This window comes from Rhinatrema bivittatum, chromosome 9, assembly GCF_901001135.1.
Source record: "Rhinatrema bivittatum chromosome 9, aRhiBiv1.1, whole genome shotgun sequence".
NCBI lineage: Eukaryota > Metazoa > Chordata > Amphibia > Gymnophiona > Rhinatrematidae > Rhinatrema > Rhinatrema bivittatum.
Window position 1 is genome coordinate 185,324,963 of NC_042623.1, and position 25,836 is coordinate 185,350,798.

The following is a 25,836-nucleotide window of genomic DNA, read 5'->3' on the forward strand; positions in this document are numbered from 1 at the left end:
AAGGGACGGACGGTGTGAAGATGCAACGTTCCTGGAGTGAACCGGAACGGCTCCTGACGTAACAGCGATTGTAGTTTGGAGATGCGACGAGCTGAGCGTATAGCCACCAAGAATACAGTCTTTAGTGTTAATAGGCGTAGAGACAGACTGCGCAGTGGCCTAAAGTGTTAGAAAAGTGTTAAATAAAGGAAGGTCCTGCTAAAAAGTCCAATACTAGATTGAGGTTCCATAGGGGGACCGACCACTTTAAGGGTGGTCGGAGGTGTTTAACCCCTTTTAGGAAATGGGCCAAGTCCGTATGTGTTGACAGACTGGTTCCTTTCACCTCTCCCCTGAAATAGGGGACGTTCAAGGAGTTGAGGGACAATCCTTTGTTCAGGCCATCCTGCAAAAATTCCAGAATCATGGGGATCTTGGTTGTTCGCGGGGGCACCCCGCAGTCCATGCACCAGGCCTCAAGTATTCTTCAGATCCTTACGTACGCCAGGGACATTGAGAACTTCCATGCACGGAGCAAGTTGGCGATTATGGCGGCCAAATATTTCCGCTGTGTCAGGCGAACCCTCTCAAGGGCCAGACCATAAGATAGAGTTGAGTTGGGTCCTCGTGAAGGACCGGACCTTGTGTGGGGGGGAGGCGAAGGGGACTCTCCACGAGGAGCCTTCGTATGTCTGCACACCACGGGTGACTGGGCCAATCCAGGGCCACCACAAGGACCAATCCTCTGTGGTGTTTGATCTTGCGGATGATCTTGCCCAGCAGGGGGCACAGGGGGAAGGCATATAGTAAATCCTCCTCTGGCCAGGTCTGGACAAGGGCGACAATCCCTTGGGAGCGTTGATCTCATCTGCAACTGAAGAATCGAGGAACCTTTGCATTATAAGATGTGGTCAGTAGGGCAATGGATGGGAGGCCTCAGCAATCTATTAGGAGCTGGAAGGCTCTGGTCGACAACACCCATTCCCCTGAATCCAGACTCTCCCTACTGAGAAAGTTTGCTCTGACATTGTCTTTTCCCGCGATGTGGGTGGCCGAGATCCCTTGTAGATTTAACTCCGCCCATTTCTTAAAGGGGTCTATTTCCAGAGACACTGGTGGCTTTTTGTGCCTCCCTGGCGGTTGATGTAGGCTACCATTGTTGTGTTGTCTGTCATCATGTGGCCTGCCTGTCCCTGGAGCCTGTGGCTGAACTGCAGGCACGCTAATCTGACTGCCTGTGCTTTCAAGCGATTTATGTTCCATCGGGCCTCTTCCTTGGTCCATCGCCCCTGGGTTGTCAGTTCTTGACAGAGAGCGCCCCCCCTCAGAGGTTTGCGTCCGTCGTGAGGGTGATCCAATTCGGTGGGGATAGGCTTACACCCTTGCTTATGAGAGCTTCCTGTAGCCACCACTGGAGCCGAGAACATACTTCCATCGGTAGGTGGAGGTGGATCGAGTAGTCTTGAGACAGTGGGTTCCAACGTGACAGCAGGGACTGTTGGAGTGGCCGCATGTGTGCCCTTGCCCACAGTACTACTTCCAGGGTTGACGCCATGAGGCAGAGGACCTGGAAGTAGCTCCACACCCTGGGGCGTATCGTGTTAGTCAACCGACGCTCTTGGCATATCAGCTTCCTTATCCTCGAGGGCAGGAGGAAGACCTTGTTCTGCTTGGTATCGAACTGGACTCCCAGGTACTCCAAGGACTGGGAGGGGTCGAAGCTGCTCTTGTCCATGTTCATGACCCAAGTGAGTTCTTGAGGAGGGACCTGACCCTGTTGGTCACCTGGAGGCTCTCTTCCAACGACTTCACTCGGATCAGCCAGTCGTCTAAGTAAGGGTGCACCAGGATCACTTCTTTCCTCAATGCTGCTGACATGACCACCATAATTTTGGAGAATGTTCTGGAGGCGATTGCCAGGCCGAAGGGACTCATCTGGAACTGGTAATGGTGGCCCAGTACCGCAAAGCGTAGGAAATGCTGGTGGTCTTAATGGATTGGGATATGAAAGTAGGCCTCCAAGAGGTCTAGGGAGGTTAAGAACTCTCCCGGTTGTGTGGCCATTATGACAGAGCGAAGAGTTTCCATGCAGAAGTGAATTATCTGTAGATGGCGATTGACGCTCTTGAGATCCAAGGTGGGTCAGAATGACTCCTCCTTCTTGGGTACAATGAAATAGATGGAATAATGCCTCATACCTACTTGGGGTGTAGGTACCGGAGTTATAGCCCGCAAACTGAGGCGCCTTATCAACGTGGATTCCACTGCCAGTTTTTTGTGCTGGGAGTAGCAAGGTGACATCCTGAACATGTCCTAAGGGATGCTGCGAAATTCCAAAGCATATCCTTCTAGTATGATGTCCAGCACCCATTTGTCCAATGTGATCCCGACCCACCACTGAAAGAATAGGGAAAGTTAGCCCCCTATCTCCTTGTTCCGTGGATGGGCCTGCCAAATTTCATTGAGAATTTCAGGGTCAAACCTCAGCCCGAACCCGTTCCTCTTTTTGGTTGTCTGTTCTGAAAGGGACTGAGACCTTCCAAGTGCCAAGATGTCTGAAATGATGAGTTTCTGTAAGGCAGGAAGCACTGGGAAACCCTAGCCTGACCCCTCATGAGAGAGGGGCGCTGCAACCTCTTTTTCTTATCTTCCAGTAGCCGAGGCACTGGAGATTCACCCCACTTACTGGCTAGTTTTTCCAATACACTACCAAAGAGAAGGGATCCCTTAAAGGGCATCTTTGTGAGGTTCGCCTTACAGGTTGCATCCGCTGACCAATTTTGTAACCATAGCTGTCTTCTGGCCGACATCACTGAGGCTACTCCTCTGGCCAAGGTACATACTAGGTCTGAGCTTGCATCTGCTAGGAAGGCTGGGCCGGTAATTCATCTCTGTGGAAAAATCAAAGCATGGTCTGGTACGGCTCCAGGCCTGTAGGGATTTCCTCATCCTCCAATGAATCCTCATCCTCTTTGTCATCCATTGTGTCCAGGTCCCTGTCAGGGATACCCATGGTGAGGTGAGGAATGTCCCGAAGCATGCTGATAGGGCTGGGAGGGCGAGGCCTTCCCAGCTGGGGCTCTGGCCGGGCAGGGGCAATAGCCAACTGAGCCTGAACGAAGGCTTATAGGCCCTAAAAGAATTCCAACTAAGAGAAGGCAGACTGGTCCATATTTAGCCCAGGAGGAACTAAGGTAGGTGCTGCTGAACTGCCTTCTCCCGAGGAGGGGGGCGGGAGGCGCCATCCCGGAATTGCTCTGGTCTGGTGTGTCTCCAGATAAGGTTGTGGCTGACCCATCCTCCGACTGAGAGGGGCTGGACTTGGAAAAGTTCTGAGAGTCCAGCCCTCCCTGGGCTTCCTCACAGTGCTGACACAGGAAGGATTCCGGGTCAGACTGCGCAGCCCTAATATGGCAGGTAGCACAAAGAGTGTGTCGTTTGAGCTTCTTTGCAGCCATAGCTTGTGTGTTCAGCTGGATAGTGCCTCTTGAGCGCGCACAGGCCTGCCTCTGCGTGCTTAAACCTGAGCGGCCGGTTGAGTGTGTAGAGGCGCACAAGGGCTGGCCTGTACAGCGCGTACCGACGGACAATGGGGGAAGATGGCGGTCTGAAGTGGAGCCGCTCAACCCGCTCGGAAACCCACTTCCTTCGCCCTATCGGGGTTGGGAACGACATCGGTATGGTGCACTGAGCAAGGAGACCGGAGGAAAGACTTACCGAAGCCCTTCCATGTCTCTGGATAAGAGGAGTTCTCCTCTACTTACCTGGGCACAGTGCTTACCGGCTGAGTACAGAGACTCTCTGGCTGACGGGGGAGAGGGCATAGGCTGTCACCCGCCACGCTCGGCTTCCTGCACCTGCTGCCTTTCAGCTGCTTCAGCAGCAAAATCCACGCCAGAACTGGATACCGGACCAAGGCACACCTCTGAGGGACTTAAAAAAATCGCCTCAGGAACTCTCAATGGGGGAGTTACTTTTAGGTATCACCACAGGAGAGCGGGGCTCGAACTTTCTCCAACTTAAAGGTAAAAATTTGAAGGTAAATTTTCCTCATCTAAAGAATTCTGTGTTCCCGATACGAGACACATTCCACATCTGCTAGGAGACTGAGAGATACCAAATGGCTGAGGTCACTGCAGGGGTGTACCTAAGGTGACATCAGCTTTGAAACTTGACTCCCTCTCCATCTGCTAGCAGGGGAGCACATAACCTATTGGTCCTGAGTCCAACTGGCTACACGCTAGGAAACACTGAATGCTGCTGGGAGGGCTGCATACCGGCGTTTGCTACCAGTACTGGGCTACCAGAGCAACACTGGATGCTAGGAGCATGGCAGGATGCTTCCACTTCCTGGCTTGAGCTTTTGAGTTCTGGGGGGCTCTGGGTCATTTGGGATGTTGGGGGCCCACAGGAGGGGAACGGGATTAGGAGGAGGGAGTCCTAGTGTCACACATTTTCTCATATCTTTTGGCCAGAAAGGAGTGGGGATCCTGTAGGGGCTGTCGGGCCCCCCACCCAAGTTTAATATTTTTTCCAAGTGGGGAATGTTTACTCCCTAACTTTAGGCCTGCAGTTTTTATGACCATATTTAGCCAGGGAAGTGTATGCGGCCAGCTCTGAATACTCCTGGAACATCGCATGCTGCCTCCTTGTTACTATAACTGCTGAGAGGGGAGGGAAATTCAGAACGCAGGGTCTGAGCAGTTAACTTCAAAGTTAGTCTGACAAACCCTTTTGAATAGTGACCTCTATGTGCTTTAGCTTACAAAATACATTTTGAGGTTCTTATGAGCAGATTCACTAAGCGGATTATTTTAGGGGAAATGGGATGGAGATTGGTGGGTAGAGGTGGAGTGGTGATGGGGTGGGGAATTAGGGTTTGAAGACTAAGGGTGGGTGGTATTGGGGAATGATGTTTAAGGTGTAGCTTTGTGGTTTTATAGGATTATATTTTATATGTGATGAATGATGATTTTATTGTAACCCACTCTGGGATTTCTGATTTGTAGCATAAAATAGAATTTAATTATAAGTAAGTCTGTCCTTGAAATATATTTTACTGGTAGTACCACCTCCATAAACCTGTCTTTATAATCCACATCCCAGTAATGTACCCACGTGAGCCCGTCCTTATAATCTACAATCGCCATTTGTATGTCCTCACGTGGCCATGTTTATAATCTACATCCCCAGTAATGTGCCCACATGAGCCTGCCACCCCCGATAATGTGCACGTGAGCTTTCCCTTATCATCTACCAGCTCTCCTGGAATAGTAAATTAGTGTAGAAAAAGCCTTCAAAGAATAAAAGCAAAAATCGCAAGAACGCCAGGAGATAGCTTAAAATGAAAGCTGCTGGCCATAAAGACCTGTCCACAAGGGGGCGGCACCAATAATACCAGCCTTGCTCAGCAAGTCTATGGCGATGGAAACAATCTGTACCGAATAAGAGACAGGAGATAAAAGAGAAGAATGATAAAATAAATGACGGCCTTTCACACCCTTTCCTCTTAACATATTTGGGCTCACTTTCCAGACAAGATTATCGATTTCATTCGTATGCAGCCTATATCCAAAGTGCAGTAACCCGAACTGAAAGCAGGCATAAAACAAAACGAGGCGGAGATCATCTCTACTGGGAGGCCGAGTTCTGACAGATTTTAGATTGCAAAAATTTCTACTGGAGTCTTATCGGCACAAGATTGTGTGCACATCCTTGAGAAAAAAGCATTTAAGATATCTGGCATGCCCGCGAGTGAACGGGACCCGGGTTTAACATCTCAACCAGCACACAACACCCAAGAACGCAAGAGGTGCTGGGGGTACTGGTTCGATAGTGATCTGAAGGAAAGTGTATCCTCCTCTGACCTGCCAACGCCACTCCACGTTCCCTGAATTCCCCCAACCCCACTCCTGCACTGACGCGGGGCTAGAGTCGGACTCTTCTAATAAAGCCTCAATCCTCAAATGAGGAGCCAACTAAGGAACAGCGGGCGACATCCTCACTAGAGATGGACTGAAATAGAGTGAGCGAACCCCATCCCCCCAACGTCCACTACCCAGGATGGGATCATACTTGGGGGGGGGGGGGGGGGGGGGGGAACTGCTGTTGATTTTCCTGGATTGTTTTTAACGAGATCTCAGATCTTGGGCCAGGGAATTCCACTCCAGGACAAATCCTTGGAAGACATCCCCGGGGGGATGCGGAATTTGATCCACGGTCAGGGATGTTTCCCCCACCCATCGCTGATCATGGTTTGTTTGAATGCATAACACCAGTATACGACAGGAAGCTCTGCCGTCGGCGGCCATGTGACGGCGTGCATCGTTCTAGCAGGTGAAGAGGTCTGGAGACAGCTAGGAGCAGCAGCCGTGTGGCGCATGTGGCTATTCCCCCCCCCCCCCATCGCCCCCCCCGCAGGATACGTACTTGATGCTGTCTGTGTGTGTTTTGTATTCCATGATGGTGTTGGGAGGCAAATTCAGCACCCGCCGCAGGGTGTCCCGGATCCGAGCTGTCGTCGCCTGATCGCTTGCCGTTTTATTCCATATTGAGATAATATCTTCCTATAAAATCAAGTTTTGTGCACTTATTTTCAGTGTTCCTCTGGCTTCCTGCCCAGGGCACCTTACAAACACAAGCAAGTTAGCAAAAACACAATGGCACATAACATAGGAAGGAACAGAAAGAGAGAGGCAGCAGAGCTTTGGGAGCAGTTCAGCATGAAAAGGTGAGGTTGAATCCGTACCAGGGGCGGACTTGACCATTCACGCAGTAGGACGGTGTCTGAGGGCCCATGGCACTCTGCCCTAGCCTTGGATAGGTGGTTAAGGGGCCAACAATCCTTATTGCCCGGGGGCCCAGATCACGGTCAGTCCACCCCTGATCGGGAGCGGAGGAAAGGGTGTGAAAAGGGAGAAGGCCCTGATGCAAGAGGATCACCTGGGATAGGAGCCTGGGATGGGCGAGGTGCCAGACCAGGAATACAACTTGTACATGAAGGTAAGAACACGGATACTAGAAAACATCAGCCGACAGTTAAAAACCATTCCAATCTTGTATTCTCTCATTATGCTGATCTGGCTTATTATCTTTGGAATAGGGGTGGAGCTAATGATGTGCTGTTTTTGTATTACATCTATATTCTACTCTCTTTTTGTTACGCTTGTATAATACAATAACATTTACATTGAAACGAATCATCATTACAGCTCCTGCTTTTTCCATTCTGATTTTTTACTTCGTTCCTAAGGCGATAATAAAACGTTTACAGTTTTTGAAAGCTCATCCTACTTAGCCACACCCACCACAATAAATTTAAGTAATTCAGGCACTCCCTGAGGCAATGCTCATCAAAGCCCCAAGCAGGCATCGCAGTGATGCAAGTAAGGCATGAATACAGCATCGAAAGCACAAAGAATGAACACAGCAGACAGCTGAAGAGCTCTCTCATGCAGATGACATATTAATGCATGCGAACATGAACACAGCACAGACAGCTGAAGAGCTCTCTCATGCAGATGACATATTAATGCATGCGAACATGAATACAGCACAGACAGCTGAAGAGCTCTCTCAGGCAGATGACATAATGCATGTGAACATGAATACAGCACAGACAGCTGAAGAGCTCTCTCATGCAGATGACATATTAATGCATGCGAACATGAATACAGCACAGACAGCTGAAGAGCTCTTTCATGCAGATGACATATTAATGCATGTGAACATGAACTCAGCACAGACAGCTGAAGAGCTCTCTCATGCAGATGACATAATGCATGTGAACATGAATACAGCACAGACAGCTGAAGAGCTCTCTCATGCAGATGACATATTAATGCATGCGAACAAGAATACAGCACAGACAGCTGAAAAACTCTTTCATGCAGATGACATATTAATGCATGTGAACATGAACACAGCACAGACAGCTGAAGAGCTCTCTCATGCAGATGACATATTAATGCATGCGAACATGAACACAGCACAGACAGCTGAAGAGCTCTCTCATGCAGATGACATATTAATGCATGCGAACATGAATACAGCACAAACAGCTGAAGAGAGATCCATGCAAAAATCACTGCAGCAAAGGTCTGAGACATTGAAACCGATAACCCATGCAAGCCCCAGACTAGGATGGAAACAAGCATCGAGCAAACTCCTGAACCTCTGCCCGGGTCAGCCCTGACCCCCCTTACCTGAAAGCGCACAGAGACCACGGCACCACAGATCTCCTCGCCCACCATGAACTGCTCCCCGAGCATCGCCAGAATGAGGTTCTCCCAGCAGCGGGATGCAAGGCCCTTCCGCAGACGGATAATCCACTTCCCACCATTTTTATTTGCATCGTCCTGGGAAGAAGGAACGTTTTGAGCTCAATGTTCCAGGACTGGATAACAGAACCACCGGAGTCATTCCCTGCCGTGCAACAAACTCCGACTCCAGTGTGCTTACGGCTACGTGAAACAGCCGCCATTAACAGTAAAAATCTGCTAAGTCCAGCTGGTCTAGGCCATCATTATCTTTAGTGGGTGGAAACTTGCACCTGAAATCATGGATTAACAGATCTCGTCACCTGAAGTCTGGGAATAGTACAAAGGACACATAAAGCTACCCCGCAGCATCATCTGTGGCCATGCACGCGTACGAGAAGGGACTGAGGCTGCCACAGGACCGTGGGATGATGCTGGCAACAGACGCGTCCTCTTCACCTCTGCCGGCCACCTAACCAGATGGCGAGTCGCGTAACGCCGTGGGTCAGGGCTTTCCCCTTGCACACGGTGAGCTTGTATGTTCTATTTCCAAGAGCAGTCGTAAGTACAGAAACATTTTAGAGATGCTCAGGTCTGGGTCATTAGTTAGTTTGCATCTCTCTCTGATAATCAGGCCGATGCAATACCGGAGTGCGGGGAAAACAGGCGCTCATGATCGAGCGATCGCTCTCCTAACGCGTGCCCGACGTGATATTTAAATGGGCTGCCGCGGTAATAAGGAGGCACCAGGGGGGAAACTGTGCGCCCCTAGCGCCTCCTCGGCAGCGGGCGCCCAGGAGAGGGAGCTGTCAGTGCGGCTTAGGAAAACGGGCGCTCGTTAATTGAGCTTCCATTTTGCTAACCTGACCACGGGCACATTTTTTTTTTTTCCTTTTTCCTGTTCCTCTGACTTAATATTGCAGCGACAATAAGACAGAGGAACTGAAAAAAAAGAAGAGAAAAGCAGTATTTTTTCTGTTAACTTTCGGGGTACCTCAAGAATCAATGCCTGTTCTGGGGCAGACGTTAATTTTCCAGAGTAAACATTTCCATGTCGGACGCACTTTTTTTTTGCATCAGGAGTAATAGCTAATAGGGATGTGCATTCGTTTTTCCCGAATTCGGCAATTTTAACGAAATGGTTCGGGAGAACCGAAAAATGAATTCATCTTTTCCGAAATTTCGGAAAAATTCATGTTACGGGTTAGTGCGGGCTAATGGGTCAGAGTTAGCCCGCACTAACCCGAAAATAAAACCCCCGAACCGCGGGAAAAACGAAATTCCCACGGGGGGGGGGAGCCCCGAAATGAAGCCCGACACGATAATAAAACCCAAAGCACATCTCTAATAGCCTCATCAACATGAACGTACATGTGACGCGTGCTATCAGCTACGCGCTAGTTAGGATGCGTGTTCTGGATGCGCCAGTTCCCTTACTGCATAAGTGGTTTTGGACGCGTGTGTTAGAGCAGCGCACTCGGCTGAGCGCACCGTATTGCATGGGCCTGAATGTGATTTCTCTGATTTAACCCTTTAATTTTCCTGCCCAGAAGCGCTTAGATCTGCGCGGCACAGACGCCGGGTGACTGGCAGTCTGCTGCACGTTCACTGGAACATGTTTAACAAATTGTTCACTTTTCCGTCTAAGACAGGGGGGTGGCCAACTCCAGACCTGGGGAGCCACAAACAAGAATGGTGTTCAGGATATCCACAATGAATATGCATGAGGTAGATTGCATGCCCTGCCTACACTGTATGCAAATATGTCTCATGTATATTTATTGCGGATGCCCTGAAAAGCAGAGCTGTTAGTGGCCTCCCCTGATCTAAGATACAGAATTCACGTCTAAGCCATCAAATCCCAAGAGGCATCTCCTGTGCTCTCTGCTACGTAACATTTAAAGTCAGGCGAAAGGACCTGATGCCTGCAACGCTGCTGAAAATACTCAGATAGAAGAGCCAGTAAGGCAAACACCTACTCACTTCCCACATTGGCTTGATTCCTTCTTTGAAGAGATGAAAGTCGCTGTGTCCTGTCAGGTCCCCGGGACGTACCATGTGACTGTAGAACCTCCAGAACTGCTCCACCTGTAAAATGCAGGCACACGGGCATCAGGGCAGGTGACAGGCCAAGATAAAAGAATCCTGGCCACGTTAAATCAAAGAAAACAAGAGAACAAAACCCTGAACCAGATGGGAAAAGAGAGATGCTCTTTCTGTAATATGCTGTGGATTCAATTAGGAGAAAAACAAATCTGGAACGGCACACAGACCTCTGGCCTAGCCTGCTCACATGCATTAAGCCAGAGGAGACAGCAATGCTCGAGAGAAACTAGCTCTTAATTTTAAAACATTGGGTGCACGAGGAGGAAGTGAGGTCACGCTTGGGTGCACGAGGAAGTGAGGTCACGCTTCCAGACGGGTCGCCTGAAAGGGGAGCGCCTGACCCTCTCACACTAATCTTATTATCGCTGCCATCCTGTGACCCCGGAAGCTGCGAGCACTCACTGAAAGTGTGTGAAACACGGACGACGGCAGGCCTGAAAGAAACGAATGGATTTGAGACAAGGCGGCCCCCATACCTTGCCCTCAGCTCCGCAATCCAGCTCTGAAAGCCTGCTCGGGGTCAGGTTATCGGAGCTGGGTAACATCTTCGCTGGGACTTGGCACCTCGCTGTTATCTCGGCTCAATTTCTACTGCACCGTGGCTGCAGGCCTCGGCCCCACCGGGCCCTCCTCCTCCAGGGCCAATGATTTGATGCAGTCCGGGGGATATGCGGCATCAGCAACACATTGGTGGATGGTAACAGAAAAAGGAGGAGGAGAGTTTTTTTGATTTATCCTCTTTGTGTTTCAAGTGAAGGGGACTGGAAGTAGGGGCTTATCTGGCAGCATGGACATCACTCCTCGAGCAGGGGGTCTGGATGGAAAAAAAAAGAGGGGAGGGCGCCTGCATGTTGTATATTTTGTCCTGCGGTGTTATTGGATGTATAAAGTTTGGTCGGTCACGGTGCCTAAGAGACACGCACGGGGAAACACCGCAGCCAATGCCAATGGTCAGCCGGGAAGGGATCGGTTAAACAAATGACATTTAGGTATAAATAGTGCTGGAAGCATTTATTCAAAAATGACCAGGCTTAAAATAACTTCTTTCAATATAAAAGAGAAAACACTTTTAATTAGGGAAGCGCTGCAAATGAAAGCCGATCTTTTGTTCAGTCAGGAGACACACGAAGAAGCAACATGAACGGTCATTGATTTCGCAAGTTTCCTCAGCAATTTATTGCCTCTGCCTGTAGTACAAATAAGTAGGCAGGAGTGGGAATATTATTACTGACAGCCTAGCCTGACTCCTGTAATGCTTTATCTCTTGGCCTGCCTGTTAAAGTCACCCGTACATTACAAATTATTCAGAAGACAGCGGCTCGTATAGTGACAGGACGTACGAGGAAAAACCCCGGCTAAGCCGTTATTAATTGAGCTTCATTGGCTTCCAAGCGAGTGCCAGATGTAAATTTAAAAATCTGATTCTGGCGTTCAAGGCTGTTGAGAGGTGAAGGTTCCCCCACAGCTACATAACAGTTTTAACTTGGTAGAAACCCAATCGTCCTTTGAGATGAATGTCAGGGCATCTTCTGGGAGCTCAGGATGTTAGACTGTTTGGGCATTCTCGCTTCAGAGTAAAATCTTTTCCAGGAATGATCCCCAAATTTAGGAATGGATTTACCACCAGTTTTGAGAGAGGAAACAGATTTGCTTGAATTTAGAAAAGCATTAAAAACTTGTTTTATGAGAGAATATCAAATTTTTTTTTTCTGATTTTGCTTTATTGTATTTTATATTGTTTCTGACTGTATTATTTGTATAATTCTATGTCGTAAATCGTGGAGGAAGACATTTTTCTGTTAAGCGATACAGAAATGGTTTAAATAAATAAATGTTTAAATGCAGACGTGAGATTGGTTATTACAGATATGGAAGGTCTCGATGTACTTGTTAAACTGACAATTAATAAGTGATACATATTTTAGTCTCAAGCGAGAATGCCCAAACAGTCTAACATCCTGAGCTTCCAGAAGATGCCCTGACATTCATCTCAAAGGACGATTGGGTTTCTACCAAGTTAAAACGGTTATGTAGCTGTGGGGGAACCTTCACCTCTATATGCTGATGACGTTCAGATCATCATCCCCATTCACACCACCATCTCCGATGCCCTTGAGCACTGGGAAAGCTGCCTTACAGCCATCAACTCCCTGCTCACCAACCTACACCTTGCCCTCAATACTAACAAAACTGAACTCCTACACATCTCTTCACACTCCTCCCCCACCCAAACGACCCCAAGCTCAACCTAATCTCAGCGCAACCATTCGTCAGGGACCTCGGAGTCCTCCTTGACCACCAACTAAATATGAAATCGTACATCAACTCTATTCTCAAGGCAGGTTTTTTCAAACTCAACGTCCTGAAAAAACTCAGACCTTTACTATACACCCAGGACTTCCGTACTGTGATTCAGTCCACCTTAACCTCCAAATTAGATTACTGCAATGCACTCCTACTAGGGCTCCCCCTGTCCACTTTAAAACCCCTCCAACTGCTACAAAACGCCACAGCAAGACTCATCACAAACACGCGTAAACACGAAAACATCACCCCCATCCTTAGAGACCTTCATTGGCTCCCCATTCTCTCCCGCATCCACTACAAAACCCTGACCATAATACACAAATCCATCCATGCCCACAACTCCAATTGGCTTGACTTCCCTTTCATCGCCCCTCAGTCCACCCGTCTCACCAGATCCACCAACAAAGGCACTTTACACGTCCCCTCTCTTAAAACTGCCAACCTCTCTTCCACTCGCGAATGTGCCCTCACTATTGCAGGCCCCTCCCTCTGGAACTCCCTCCCATGTGCCATCAAATTTAAAAAGAAATTAAAAACACTGCTGTTCAAACAAGCTTACCCAGAATAGTATACCCCTCAATACCCTGCACCACCCTACGGTGATCGCATATTCCTTATATTAAGGATTTAACGATATTACTATACTGTTCTGTTATGTTCTGCTCTTGTTTATTTTAATCTTTCGCTTCCATACTGCCTCTTGTTTATCCTCCCCCTTGTTCATTTACCCTGTTAATATGTACTTTCAATTTCTTTTGTTCAACTGTAAACCGGTATGATGTCCCCACTAATACCGGTATATAAAAGTTTCTAAATAAATATTGATTAATCTTTATGCACCAAACTGCTCTAGAAGCATTTTTGGATATGCTAAGTGCGATTCTTGGAAAGTGGGCGGAAGGACGTATTATCCTTGCAGGGGACTTTAATATTACCAGATACCCATATTTGTATGATTCTGGGAGCAGGCTGCACCCTACGGTTGACTGGGGATTGTTAGATGTCGGCAGGTTATTTCATGCAACAGAGCGCACAATTACACTTTCTGCTCCGCAGCACACAAAGTAGAGACCAGAACTGAATATTTTTTTTAATAGACAAGAGGCTGATATTGGCTCAATTACATGGTCTGATCATGTTCCCATATAGGTAAACCTTGACCTATCGGGGGGGATTGCGAGAAGCATTTTTGGAAACTTAGGATGAGGAGTTCTGTGCCCAGTTAAGAATAGATCTGCAACAATATCTTCAGGAAAATGATACGGGCGAGGTGTCAGTTAGATTATGGGATTGTTTGAAAGCCGTAGCTAGGGGGAAACTCATTGCTAGAGCCGTCTTATGTTAAAAACAAAAGAAGAAACACAGGATAGCATTACTGCAGAAATTAGCTAAATTCACCATAAGAGGGTGCCCACAGACTGCTTATTGAAACAACTGGAGTCTATAAGGGAAGAACAAACATTCTTTCATCTGGATCAAGCTAAACAGGAAGATTCTGAATAAAATAATAAGGCCAGTAGGCTATTAGCCTGTAAATTAAGAAAATAAGAAAATGCCATACTGGGTCAGACCAAGGGTCCAGCATCCTGTTTCCAACAGTGGCCAATCCAGGCCATAAGAACCTGGCAAGTACCCCAAAACTAAGTATTTTTCATGTTGCCATTGTTAGTAATAGCAGTGGCAATTTTCTAAGTCAACTTAATTAATAGCAGGTAATGGACTTCTCCCAAGAACTTATCCAATCCTTTTTTTAAACACAGCTACACTAACTGCTCTAACCACATCCTCTGGCAAAAAATTCCAGAGTTTAATTGTGCGTTGACTGAAAAAGAACTTTCTCCGATTAGTTTTAAATGTGCCACATGCTAACTTCATGGAGTGCCCCCTAGTCTTTCTATTGTCTGAAAGAGTAAATAACCGATTCACATCTACCCATTCTAGACCTCTCATGATTTTAAACACCTCTATTATATCCCCCCTCAGCCGTCTCTTCTCCAAGCTGAACAGTCCTAACCTCTTTAGTCTTTCCTCATAGGGAAGCTGTTCCATTCCCTTTATCATTTTGGTCGCCCTTCTCTGTACCTTCTCCATCGCAACTATATCTTTTTTGAGATGTGGCGACCAGAATCGTACACAGTATTCAAGGTGCGGTCTCACCATAGAGCAATACAGAGGCATTATGACATTTTCCGTTTTATTAACCATTCCCTTCCTAATAATTCCCAACATTCTGTTTGCCTTTTTGACTGCTGCAGCACACTGAACCAACGATTTCAATGTGTTATCCACTATGACGCCTAGATCTCTTTCCAAGGTGGTAGCTCCTAATATGGAACCTAACAACATGCTATTGCATGGGTTATTTTGCCCTATATGCATCAACATGCACTTCTCCACATTAAATTTCATCTGCCATTTGGATGCCCAATTTTCCAGTCTCACAAGGTCTTCCTGCAATGTACCTGCTTGTGATTTAACTACCCTGAACAATTTTGTATCATCTGCAAATTTGATTACCTCACTCGTCGTATTTCTTTCCAGATCATTTATAAATATATTGAAAAGTAAGGGTCCCAATACAGATCCCTGAAGCACTCCACTGCCCACTCCCTTCCACTGAGAAAATTGTCCATTTAATCCTACTCTCTGTTTGCTGTCTTTTAGCCAGTTTGTAATCACGAAAGGACATCGCCACCTATCCCATGACTTAACTTTTCCTAGAAGCCTCTCATGAGGAACTTTGTCAAACGCCTTCTGAAAATCCAAATATACTACATCTACTGGTTCACCTTTATCTACATGTTTATTAACTCCTTCAAAAAAGTGAAGCAGATTTGTGAGGCAAGACTTGCCTTGGGTAAAGCCATGCTGACTTTATTCCATTAAACCCTGTCTTTCTATATGTTCTGTGATTTTGATATTTAGAACACTTTCCACTATTTTTCCTGGCACTGAAGTTAGGCTAACTGGTGTGTAGTTTCCCGGATCGCCCCTGGAGCCCTTTTTAAATATTGGAGTTACATTAGCCACCTTCCAGTCTTCAGGTACAATGGATGATTTTAATGATAGGTTACAAATGTTTAGTGACAGGTCTGAAATTTCATTTTTTAGTTCCTTCAGAACCCTGGGGTGTTTAAGAACATGCCATACTGGGTCAGACCAAGGGTCCATCAAGCCCAGCATCCTATTTCCAACAGTGGCCAATCCAGGCCATAAGAACCTGGTAAGTACCCAAAAACTATGTCTATTCCATGTTACCATTGCTAGTAATAGCGGTGGTTATACCATCCGGTCCAGTTGATTTACTACTCTTCAGTTTGTCAATCAGGCCTACCACATCTTCTAGGTTCACCGTGATTTGGTTCAGTCCATCTGAATCATTACCCATGAAAATTTTCTCTGTTACGGGTATCTCCGCAACATCCTCTTCAGTAAACTCTGAAGCAAAAAAAATCATTTAATCTTTCCACGATAGCCTTATCTTCTCTAATTGCTCCTTTAACCCCTCTATCATCTAACGGTCCAACTGACTCCCTCACAGGCTTTCTGCTTCAGATATATTTTAAAAAGTTTTTACTGTGAGTTTCTGCCTCTACGGCCAACTTCTTTTCAAATTCTCTCTTAGCCTGTCTTATCAATGTCTTACATTTAACTTGCCAATGCTTATGCATTATCTATTATCATAGATCATTAAGATCCGCCAATAAAGGGCTTCTTTATGTCCCACCAATAAATATTGTACATCTGGCCTTAGTCTGAGACACAGTAACCTCTATCGCAGGATAAGCAACTGGAACACCTTGCCAGCTGAGTTGCGACTTGAACCTGAGTTAAAGAAATTCAAGAAAAGGTTGAAAACGTGGCTCTTTGAGCAAGCCTTCATAGATAAGCCACAAGTATAGCTCTAAATTAAGACGTAATTACCTAAGATGACTGTACTGTATTTTTTAAGTTCGTTGTTTTAACTGTGTCATATTTTGTACCGTTTTTTATTTTTGCTCCTGATCGATGTATTTTAAATGTTTTCTTAAGGTTTTTGTACACCGTTGTGATGTGATTATGAACGACGTTATATAAAATTTTTTAAATAAAATAAATAAATAAATCCTATTTTCTTCTGTTGGATCCTTCTTCCAATTTTTGAATGAAGATCTTTTGGCTAAAGTAGCTTCTTTCACTTTTATAGCTGCTCCTTTCAGTTTTTGGCTAACTATTGTTCTCATTTTATCAAAGTTTCCCTTTTGAAAGTTTAGTACAAGAGCCGTGGATTTGCTTACTATCCCCTTTCCAGTCATTAATTCAAATTTGATCATATTATGATCACTTTTGCCAAGCGGCCCCACCACCATTACCTCTCTCACCAAATCCTGTGCTCCACTGAGAATTAGATCTAAAATTGCTCCCTCTCTTGTCAGTTCCTGAACCAATTGCTCCATAAAGCTGTCATTTATTCCATCCAGGAACTTTATCTCTCTAGCATGTCCCGATAAATCATTTACCCAGTCAATATTGGGGGAATTGGAATCTCCCATTATTACCACACTCACTACCAATTTGGTTAGCTTCCCTAATTTCTCTTGGCATTTCACTGTCCGTCTCATCATCATGACCAGGTGGAAGGTAGTATACCCCTATCACTATAGTCTTCCCCGACACACAAGGGATTCTACCCATAAAGATTCGAGTGAGAGAAAGTATTATAGAATCAGATAATCAAGATTAAAAATAGAGCGGGGAAAATTATCCGAGACCTGGAGGATATTCCGAAATGCTTCTCCCAATTTTATGGAGAACTGTATTCTAATTAGAAGATCAAGAAGGAAGATTTACAAACTTACCATCAAGATACTGAATTTCCTATTCGGTGGGATAATTAAAGGACGGCGTTAAATAAAGAAATTACAGCATTAGAAGTGGAGCTGGGTGCAGGTGTTGCAGAAATGGCTGGCTGGCTGAGAAAGGGCTGAAAAAAATAGGAGACCATAATTGCTGAATTGAAAAATGATATTGCTGACCTAAGCACTGAAGATTGGGTGAGGCACTGGGAATGGATGGATTCTCATATAAATTTTATAGATGTATGCGCCCATTAGTTGCTATGTTTAATTCCCTATTACATGATGGTGCTATTCAGGCAGATTACAACATGGCGGGAGCAACAATATTGGCGAAACCTGGTAGAGCTACAACTTTAAGTGGGTTGTATAGATCTATCTCCCTGATTACTGTAGATTTAAAGATAATGGCAAAGATACTGGTATTGACACTGGGTGCTGGAGCACTGGTCCTAATACACAATGATCAAGCTGGCTTTGGCTGGGTAGATTAGCATCTGATACTATGAGACAGGCTCTATAGCTTGGTGGGCCAGGCACAGCATACCTCACCTATGCTGCTGACTAGAGATGCAAAGAAAGCATTTGACATGGTCCATTGGGACTTCTTGGGGTAGATTTTCAAAGGGGTACGCGTGTACCCCCGAAAACCTATCCCAACCCCCCCCACTGCGCACGCCGAGCCTATTTTGCATAGGCTCGGCGGCGCGCGCAAGCCCCGGGACGTGCGTAAGTCCCGGGGCTTGCATGGAGGGGCGTGCCGGGAGTGACGTGGCGTTTCGGGGGCGTGGTTCCAGCCCGGGAGCGTGACAGCGGCCCCTGGACTGGAACATGGAGCGAGGCAGCCGGCCCGGCGCACGCAAAGTTACGCCTGCTTCGAGCAGGCGCTACTTTCGTGATAGAGGTAGGGGGGAGGTTTAGATAGGGCCGGGGGGGTGGGTTAGGTAGGGGAAGGTGAGGGGAGGGAACGGAGGCAGGCTGCGCGGCTCAGCGCACGCAGGCTGCCGATTTTGGGCAGCCTTGCGTGCGCCGACCCCGGATTTTAATGGCTACGCGCGTATCTATTGAAATCCCGCGAACAAAAGTACGCGTGTGCGCAGATTTATAAAGTCTGCCCCCTTGTTTGCAGTAGTATCCAAAATGGGTTTGGGTGATAGCTTTCTAACCTGGCTGCTTTTGTTGTATTCTGGTCCTTCTGCATGTATTAAAGTTAATGGAGGATATTCTCCTTCTTTTACAGTGTGCAGAGGATAAGGCAGGAGTGCCCTGTTTCGCCACTGTTATCTGCCCTGTATCTGGAACTGTTGACAGAGCACATTAGAAGACTTCCAGAAATGAGGGGTATTCTGGCTGGGGAAGAGGAATGCAAGTTGTCCTTGTTTGCAGACGATGCTCTTTTCACATGTCCATATGGTTCTCTATATCACTTGTTTCAAGAAACTGAAAAGTTTGGGAAGGTCTCCGGTTACAAAATAAATGAAGAAATCTGAATATCTCTACCCCAGCTACACTTATGGCAGAGATTTTACAAAAATCTCCATTCAAAGTTGTGCGGGAGGGTGGGGGGCTGTGTGCGAAATTTTTGGGAGTTAGAACTGGAGCACAGATAGATCAATTATTCAGACAATTTCAGAGGGATGCTGAAGCAGATCGAGCAGGACTTACATCGATGGGTCGGGGGGAATTTTCATGGTTTGGTAGACAGCGTTCATAAAAATGAAGATTTGGCAGAGATTCCACTATTTGCTCCGGACCCTTCCTATAGATATTCCAGAGGCAACCTTTCAGCTGGGGCAGAGAGCGCTGCTTAGATTTATCTGGAAAAGGAAACCACCTTGGGTAGCCAGAGGGATGCTGGATCAAACCTGATTGGAAGTACCATGCCCTCAATGGTGCTACGTGGCAGCTCACTTAAGACCATTAGTAGATTGGCATAATATTCTTGAACTGAAAAGATGGGTCCAATTGGAAAGGGTTATGATGGGTGATACAATGTTGGAGGGCCTACCTTGGTTGGCAAGAAAAGCTAAAATGGTGCCAACCGAGAAGCCACCTGTGCCTGGTCTGACATTAGCTGTATGGGATAAATGGAAACACATACTTGTCGGAGATAAAACATTTTTTTAGGTACGCCCATTCAGTATACCAGAGGCTCCACTTCAGCTGTGTTTGTTTCATGGAAGAATAAAGGATGCTCCAGGTTGGAACAACTTTGGGAGGGAAAGGGTATGAAAACGTTTGAGGAGGTCCAGTCGGCATTCTCACTGTCGAATACGGATAGGTTTTATTATCTACAAGTGCAATATTATATGAAACAAAAAGTTGTGCAGCAAGATCTTCTTAAAAGGAAGTCACTATTTGAAGGATTTTGTGATCATGCTGACAAAATGATGAGAATTTTCTCTAAAATTTACTCAACGTAGAATTCAAGTTAAACCAAAATATCAAGTGACGTGAGAATGAAATTTGGGAGTATTAGAGGATAAGACTTAAGAAAGTTGTTTCATGCACAGGGAGAAGGGATCTGCTCTTTTAATGGAAAACAATTATAAAAGTCTGTACCGCTGGTATTTATTCTCTACCGTACCCAACAGTAGAGAATAAATGCTGGAGAGGTTGTAGGTTAAAGGCTACGTTCCTTCATATATGGTGGAATTGTGCATTGGTAATGCTCTATTGAAACCCCTATAGTAGCATTGATGTATGATATTATGAAGATAAAATTGGTGAAAGCCCCCTTGTTCTTCTTACTAAATATCCCTTCTATGCAACAGGGTTCTTCACAGATAGCTCTCTTCTCCAACATATTCTGGTAGTGGCGAGATGTGAGCTTGCCTTCAATTGGAGGAAAAGTGAGACGCCTCGGAGAGAGCAAGTGTATAAGACTGGAGAAAGTGTATTACTTGAAGAAGTTGACAGCAATACGAAGAGAGAATTTAAAAAGTTTTACACTGAGAAGGAAAGTATTCGAAATGTGGAAGGACTGGCTATCAAATATGGGTTCAGTTTAGTATACGATAGGGTAAACTAATATGCCTGGTTTTCTGTAGTCCTACTTTTAGTATGATGTTTGTGTGTTTCTTTCTCTTGTTTATGTTATATTTTGGACCGACTGTGTATAATATTAGGGGACAATTTGTGGATTGTAGGGATTTAAGAGGGTATAGTAAAGGGAAAAATTGGAATGAACTGGGATTCCTGTAAAACTGTTTGTGTGTCATGTCTGAAACATGGTTACTGCATTTTTGTATAAAATGGGCAGGACTTTGGAATCCTGAAAAGGGTTGTACTGTTTAAGTGATGGTGCAATAACATTTGTTAATTCAAAAAAAAGAAAAAACTGGTACATTAGTCAAGTTCACAGTTGCTTCTGAGTGCGCTGTGGGAGAGCTCAGTGCAGACTGAAATCCTTACTCACTAATGGCACACCTATAATATGTTATCTATACCAATCAACTTTTAACTCTATTTGCGCCTTTTTGTAAACCATTGTGATGGTGAATTAACTTAACGACGGTATAGAAAAGATTTTAAATAAATAAAATGATGCAATATGACGAAATGTTGCTGTGGGCCGGAGACTTTTCTTGTTCAGCTTCTCATCTTTGTGGATAAGAGGCCTTCTCTTATCCATGCGTTAAACAGGATCCCTAATCATCACCCCTCATTGACCCACTATGAAATATACAGAGCTATAAATGTTAGTTAAAAATATTGTTCTGGTAATACACCGAGGACTAAAAATACAAAAATAAATCACTTGCTGTGTAGGGAACTCCCATTTACACTGAGAAAACGTCTACAACTTCGGCAGAAAGCAGCAACATGTGCATCGGAAAGTTGACAGAATTTAGTGCAGTTGATTGCTGTTTACTTCAGTAGCTCCTGAATTACTTTAGGATGCAGCCTTTGCGTGGATCCAACCACTGCTGCTGTAATTCTTTGACGCATGCCATGAGCCACCAAACGTAACGGGTAACTTCTACTGGAGAATTCTTATTCTGCACAAAATTCTCTAATTGAATAGAGCCATAAAACAAATAATTATTCCCTTGTAGTTTAATGAGGCATTTGCAACGATATTTCAAAGGAAAAGTTGCCTCCAATGCCAAAACCCTAAGGGGTAGATTTACAAAAAGGGCGCCCTCGCGTACTTTTGTAGGCGCATCAGGCGCAAACAAAAGTACGCGGGATTTTAGTAGATACGCGCGTAGCCGCGCGTATCCGAAACGCCGCGTCCCCCCCCCGAAACGCCGCGTCCCCCCCGAAAATGGCGCCCCGCTCGGCCCCCGCCCCCCCTCGGAAAACCCCGGGACTTATGCGAATCCCGGCGCTCTGCGCGCGCTGGTATGCCTATTGAACATAGGCGCACCGGCACGCAGGGCCCTGCTCGCGTAAATCCGGGCGGATTTACGCGAGCAGGGCTCTTAAAATCCGCCCCTAAGGTTTTTTTAAAATATATTTTATTTTGAAATTTTCATCATGTTAACACCACCACAAAAGCACATAACAGTACAGTTTAAACCCTCCCCTATTTCTCCCACCCCTTATCCTAAACATTAAGTAGTAGACACTGTTGCTATAAAGCAACGTGGCAGCCTAAACTCTCCCAGGAAATAGAACAGAGTATTGACAAGTTGCTATTTGCTCAATCACATTAATCCGAACAACACACTTCACGCTTTTTCATTTAAAGACAAAATATATGCTTGCCAGATTTCCAGGAATAAGTCATATTTAGACTGGGACGACTGGCAGGCCGAAAGATGTTCAGAAACTACCATCTTATGCAGTCTCAATTTCCATTGTATCAAGGAAGGTTGTCCCAGTTTAGTCCAAAAGTCAAGAATTGTTTTCTTAGCCAACAGGAACACCTTGTGTAGAAACAATCTCAGATATTGTTGTGATGGGATGTAACATATCCATACAATTAATCAAATAAGCAAAAATGAGAAGACATTGGCAAAGAAAGACGTTATAGTCTCTCCAAAAAAAACCCCAGAACCACTTTCCAGAAGGCCCGTACCACAGCACAGTCCCGAAAGTACCTGGAGCAGTTAAAGATTTTGAACATTTGTCTGTTGTCACCAATTTAGCTTTGAAGGCCCAGACAGAAGAGAAACAAATGGTGCAGAAATATGAAGTGGGTCTCCCAAAGTAAAATATTTTCTGAAATATTATCGATGTTCGCAAAACAGGATTTTAAGGCTTTGTAGGAGACAGGAACGTCCAACTCTTCGTTCCAATGGGTCACCAATTCTTGCACGGAAATCTTGTCCTTTAATATCTTTAATAGCTTTTATCAAGGAGGCACATGACATCTTTTGCCTGGGACAAACAAACAAACAAAAAAAAAACCGATCCAGCTGTGGAACATTTTCTAGTGAAGACCTTTTAAATAGGTCATGTTCAATAAAATGTCTAACTTGCAAATATGCATAGAATTCCCTGTAATAGAGATCGAAATCCGATCACAGCTCTGTGAATGTACGAACAGTGGCAGATTCAGCATGTATAAACTGTTGTAAGGTGATTAATCCCTTATTGGCCCAATTAAAAAAAAAAAAAAGCAGGTTCTCTAAACCTGGTAAAAACCTCGGATGACCTACACTGGAGAGAAATGGTGAAACTTCCCAGTGTACCTGTAGCCTACCACACAGCATCTTCCAAGCGCGTCATGAGACAGCGATTGGGTTACTTTTAACATAGTTAGGTAGCATATGTCCAGGGACATGCAGTAGATTTCCCAGATTCAGTGGTTTACACCATGCCTGCAAAAAACTGGTAGGTCAAACCATCTCTGACCCATATAACCAAATGGCGTAACGAACAGGCTTAGTTAAAATTCTGTCGGTTTGGACAGTCCATCCCACCCTAAGCGGGCCCTTTTCTTCCCCCACAGGAATTTCCCTAAAGCTCTGTCTAGTTCCACTATATGTCTTCATTTCACCCATATCGATAATATTTGTAATACATGAAGCCACCTAGGTAACTCCATCATATTAAACAAATGGATCCTGCCACATATGAAAAGGGGTTCAACATGGATTTTTATAAGATTTTAAATGGGGTTTTAGGGGATACTCAAAGATTTTTTTCACTGAGGCTTTATTAAAAGGTTCCTTTCCCAGAGAAAGTAAACGAGCCTATATTAAGGTTCTCCCCTAAGGGGGGGGGGGGGGGGGGGGGGGGGAGGACCTGTGTCAACCAGCCTCATATAGGCCCATATCTTTGAATTTCGACCTGAAACTTTTTGCCAAAATCATTGTTAATCGACTGAATTTAGTGTTGCCTTCTTTGATTTTGCAGACTCAAGCAGGTTTTGTGAAGGGCAGAACAGCGAGTAAACATATAAAATTGTGGACCGCTGTGATGCAGAGCAAATGTTCACTGACACAGGCTTTTGGTAGTCTGATTCGATCGGGTGGCATGGCAATATTTGTTTTCAGTCCTACATAGATATGGGTTTGAGGGGGATATAGTGCGTAATATTTCCCTTCTTTTATCGGGAACCGTGCTCCATCATGTTGGCAAATGGTCTCAAGAATTTGAATTACAAAGGGTACAAGGCAAGGATGCCCGCGCTCTCCATTGTTATACATTCTATCCTTAGACCCTTTATTGAGGAAAATTGATGACTGCTCGGATATATTGGGCTTGAGATGGGCAGAGAATGTTTCAAAATAGCAACTTTTGCGGATGACTTTAGTTTTGCTGACAGACCTTGTTTGTTCGCTACAAGTACTAGGTTCAATGGTGGCAGCCATCGATATGGTACGCTGAACAAAGGCTCATGAGAGACAACTTCAGTAGTATTGCTGGCCAGTGGGGCTCCGCAGAGTCAGGATTTTGAGCATAAATTGCAGCTTCCACCCAAGGTAAGGGAAAGCCTCTAGTGGTGGCAAGTGAAGGACAACCTGTCCAGAGGATCCAGTTTAGAATCTCCACAGCAGGTCCTACTGACAGTGGATGCCAGCAAAAGCAGCTAGGGAGCGCACTGTGAGAGACAAATGATGCAGAGACTGTGGTCCCAAGAAGAAAAACAATTCCCTATACCACGGCGGTCTGGTTAGCCCTTTACTACTTCAGAGCACAACTGGAGAGGAGGCTAGTCCGGATTCTCTCTGACAACACCACAATAGTGGCCTATATCAACAGGCAGGGAAGAACCAGGAGTTCGCATGTAGCCCGAATAATGGGATGAGCAGACGAACATCTCCAAGACATCTCAGTGAACCACATAGCAGGGACGGACAATGTGCAAGTAGACTTCCTAAGCCGACAAAGATTGGACCCAGGAGAATGGAAACTATCAGAGGACTCATTGCAACAAATAATAACCTGATGGGGACTCCCCCATTGGGATCTGATAGCCAAAAGAAGCAATACCAAGGCAGCCAACTTCTTCAGCAGGAGAAAAGAATGGGGTACAAGGGAATCAATGCATTAGTGCAGAAATGGCCCAGCGAGCCATTGCCTTAAGTTTTCCTACCTAGTCAATGACAGGGAAAATCCTGAAGAGAACTGCGGTTTACCAGGGGGCAGGTAATCTTAATGGCACCAGATTGACAAAGGCCGCCATGGGATGCAGACCTGAAGAAACTAAGAACAGACGATCCAATTAGGTTCAGCCCAGCACCAGGTCTTCTGAAGCAAGGACCGGTCATGATAGGAATTACAATTCAAATCTCTTTTATGGCATGGCTATTGAGAGGGTCAGGTTCAAGAGAAGAAGATACTCCACGCGGGTAATTTCAACCCTGCTTAGTGAAAGGAAAAGGTTCATGTCACTATCCTATGCTAGAATCTGGAAGCTCTCGAGTGTTGGTGTGCAGAAGGGGAAATTCACCTAAGGACGGCGGATAGAGCAGCGATTCTGCATTTCCTACAGGACAGCCTAGGCAAGGACCTGGCAGGAAGCTCCCTGAGAGCCCAAGTGGCAGCAATCATGTGCCACAGAGGTCAGGTAAATGGCACCTCCCTAGCATCACTCCCAGACATAGTCCACTTCCTAAGGGAGGCAAAACACCTACAGCCTTCGTATAAGTTTTAAGGTCATTAGCTAAGGTCCCCTATGAGCATCTCTACAAGATCCAGTTAAGGGTCTTGACCTGGAAGACAGCCTTCTTGGTGGCAATATGCTCAACAAGGAGAATATCAGAGCTCCAGGTCCTATCGGGCCAGGAACCGTATCTTACTTTCTCAAGAGAAAAGGTAACAATTAGGCCAGCTTTCTCCCCAAGGTGATGACGGATTTCCACCTTAACCAATCAATATCTCTACCGGGTTTTAGGAAGCTGGATAGCGTCAGTAACAGAAACATCCTCCACCTTCTAGACATTAGAAGAATT

At 45.7% G+C, this 25,836-nt stretch overlaps 1 protein-coding gene across 2 annotated transcripts in view; it reads right to left on the reverse strand.

Moving 5' to 3' along the window:
• The window catches only part of EIF4E2 (eukaryotic translation initiation factor 4E family member 2), a 50,790-nt gene that overhangs the window by 8,760 nt on the left and 16,194 nt on the right, over positions 1–25,836 (reverse strand). For both annotated transcript variants that reach the window (XM_029616080.1, XM_029616079.1), the window contains exons 4-6: positions 10,221–10,325; positions 8,184–8,336; positions 6,409–6,545 (exon numbers count right to left, since the gene is read on the reverse strand). In XM_029616080.1, the coding sequence (XP_029471940.1) occupies positions 6,409–6,545; positions 8,184–8,336; positions 10,221–10,325 (395 nt within the window). The remainder of the gene's footprint in view (positions 1–6,408; positions 6,546–8,183; positions 8,337–10,220; positions 10,326–25,836) is intronic.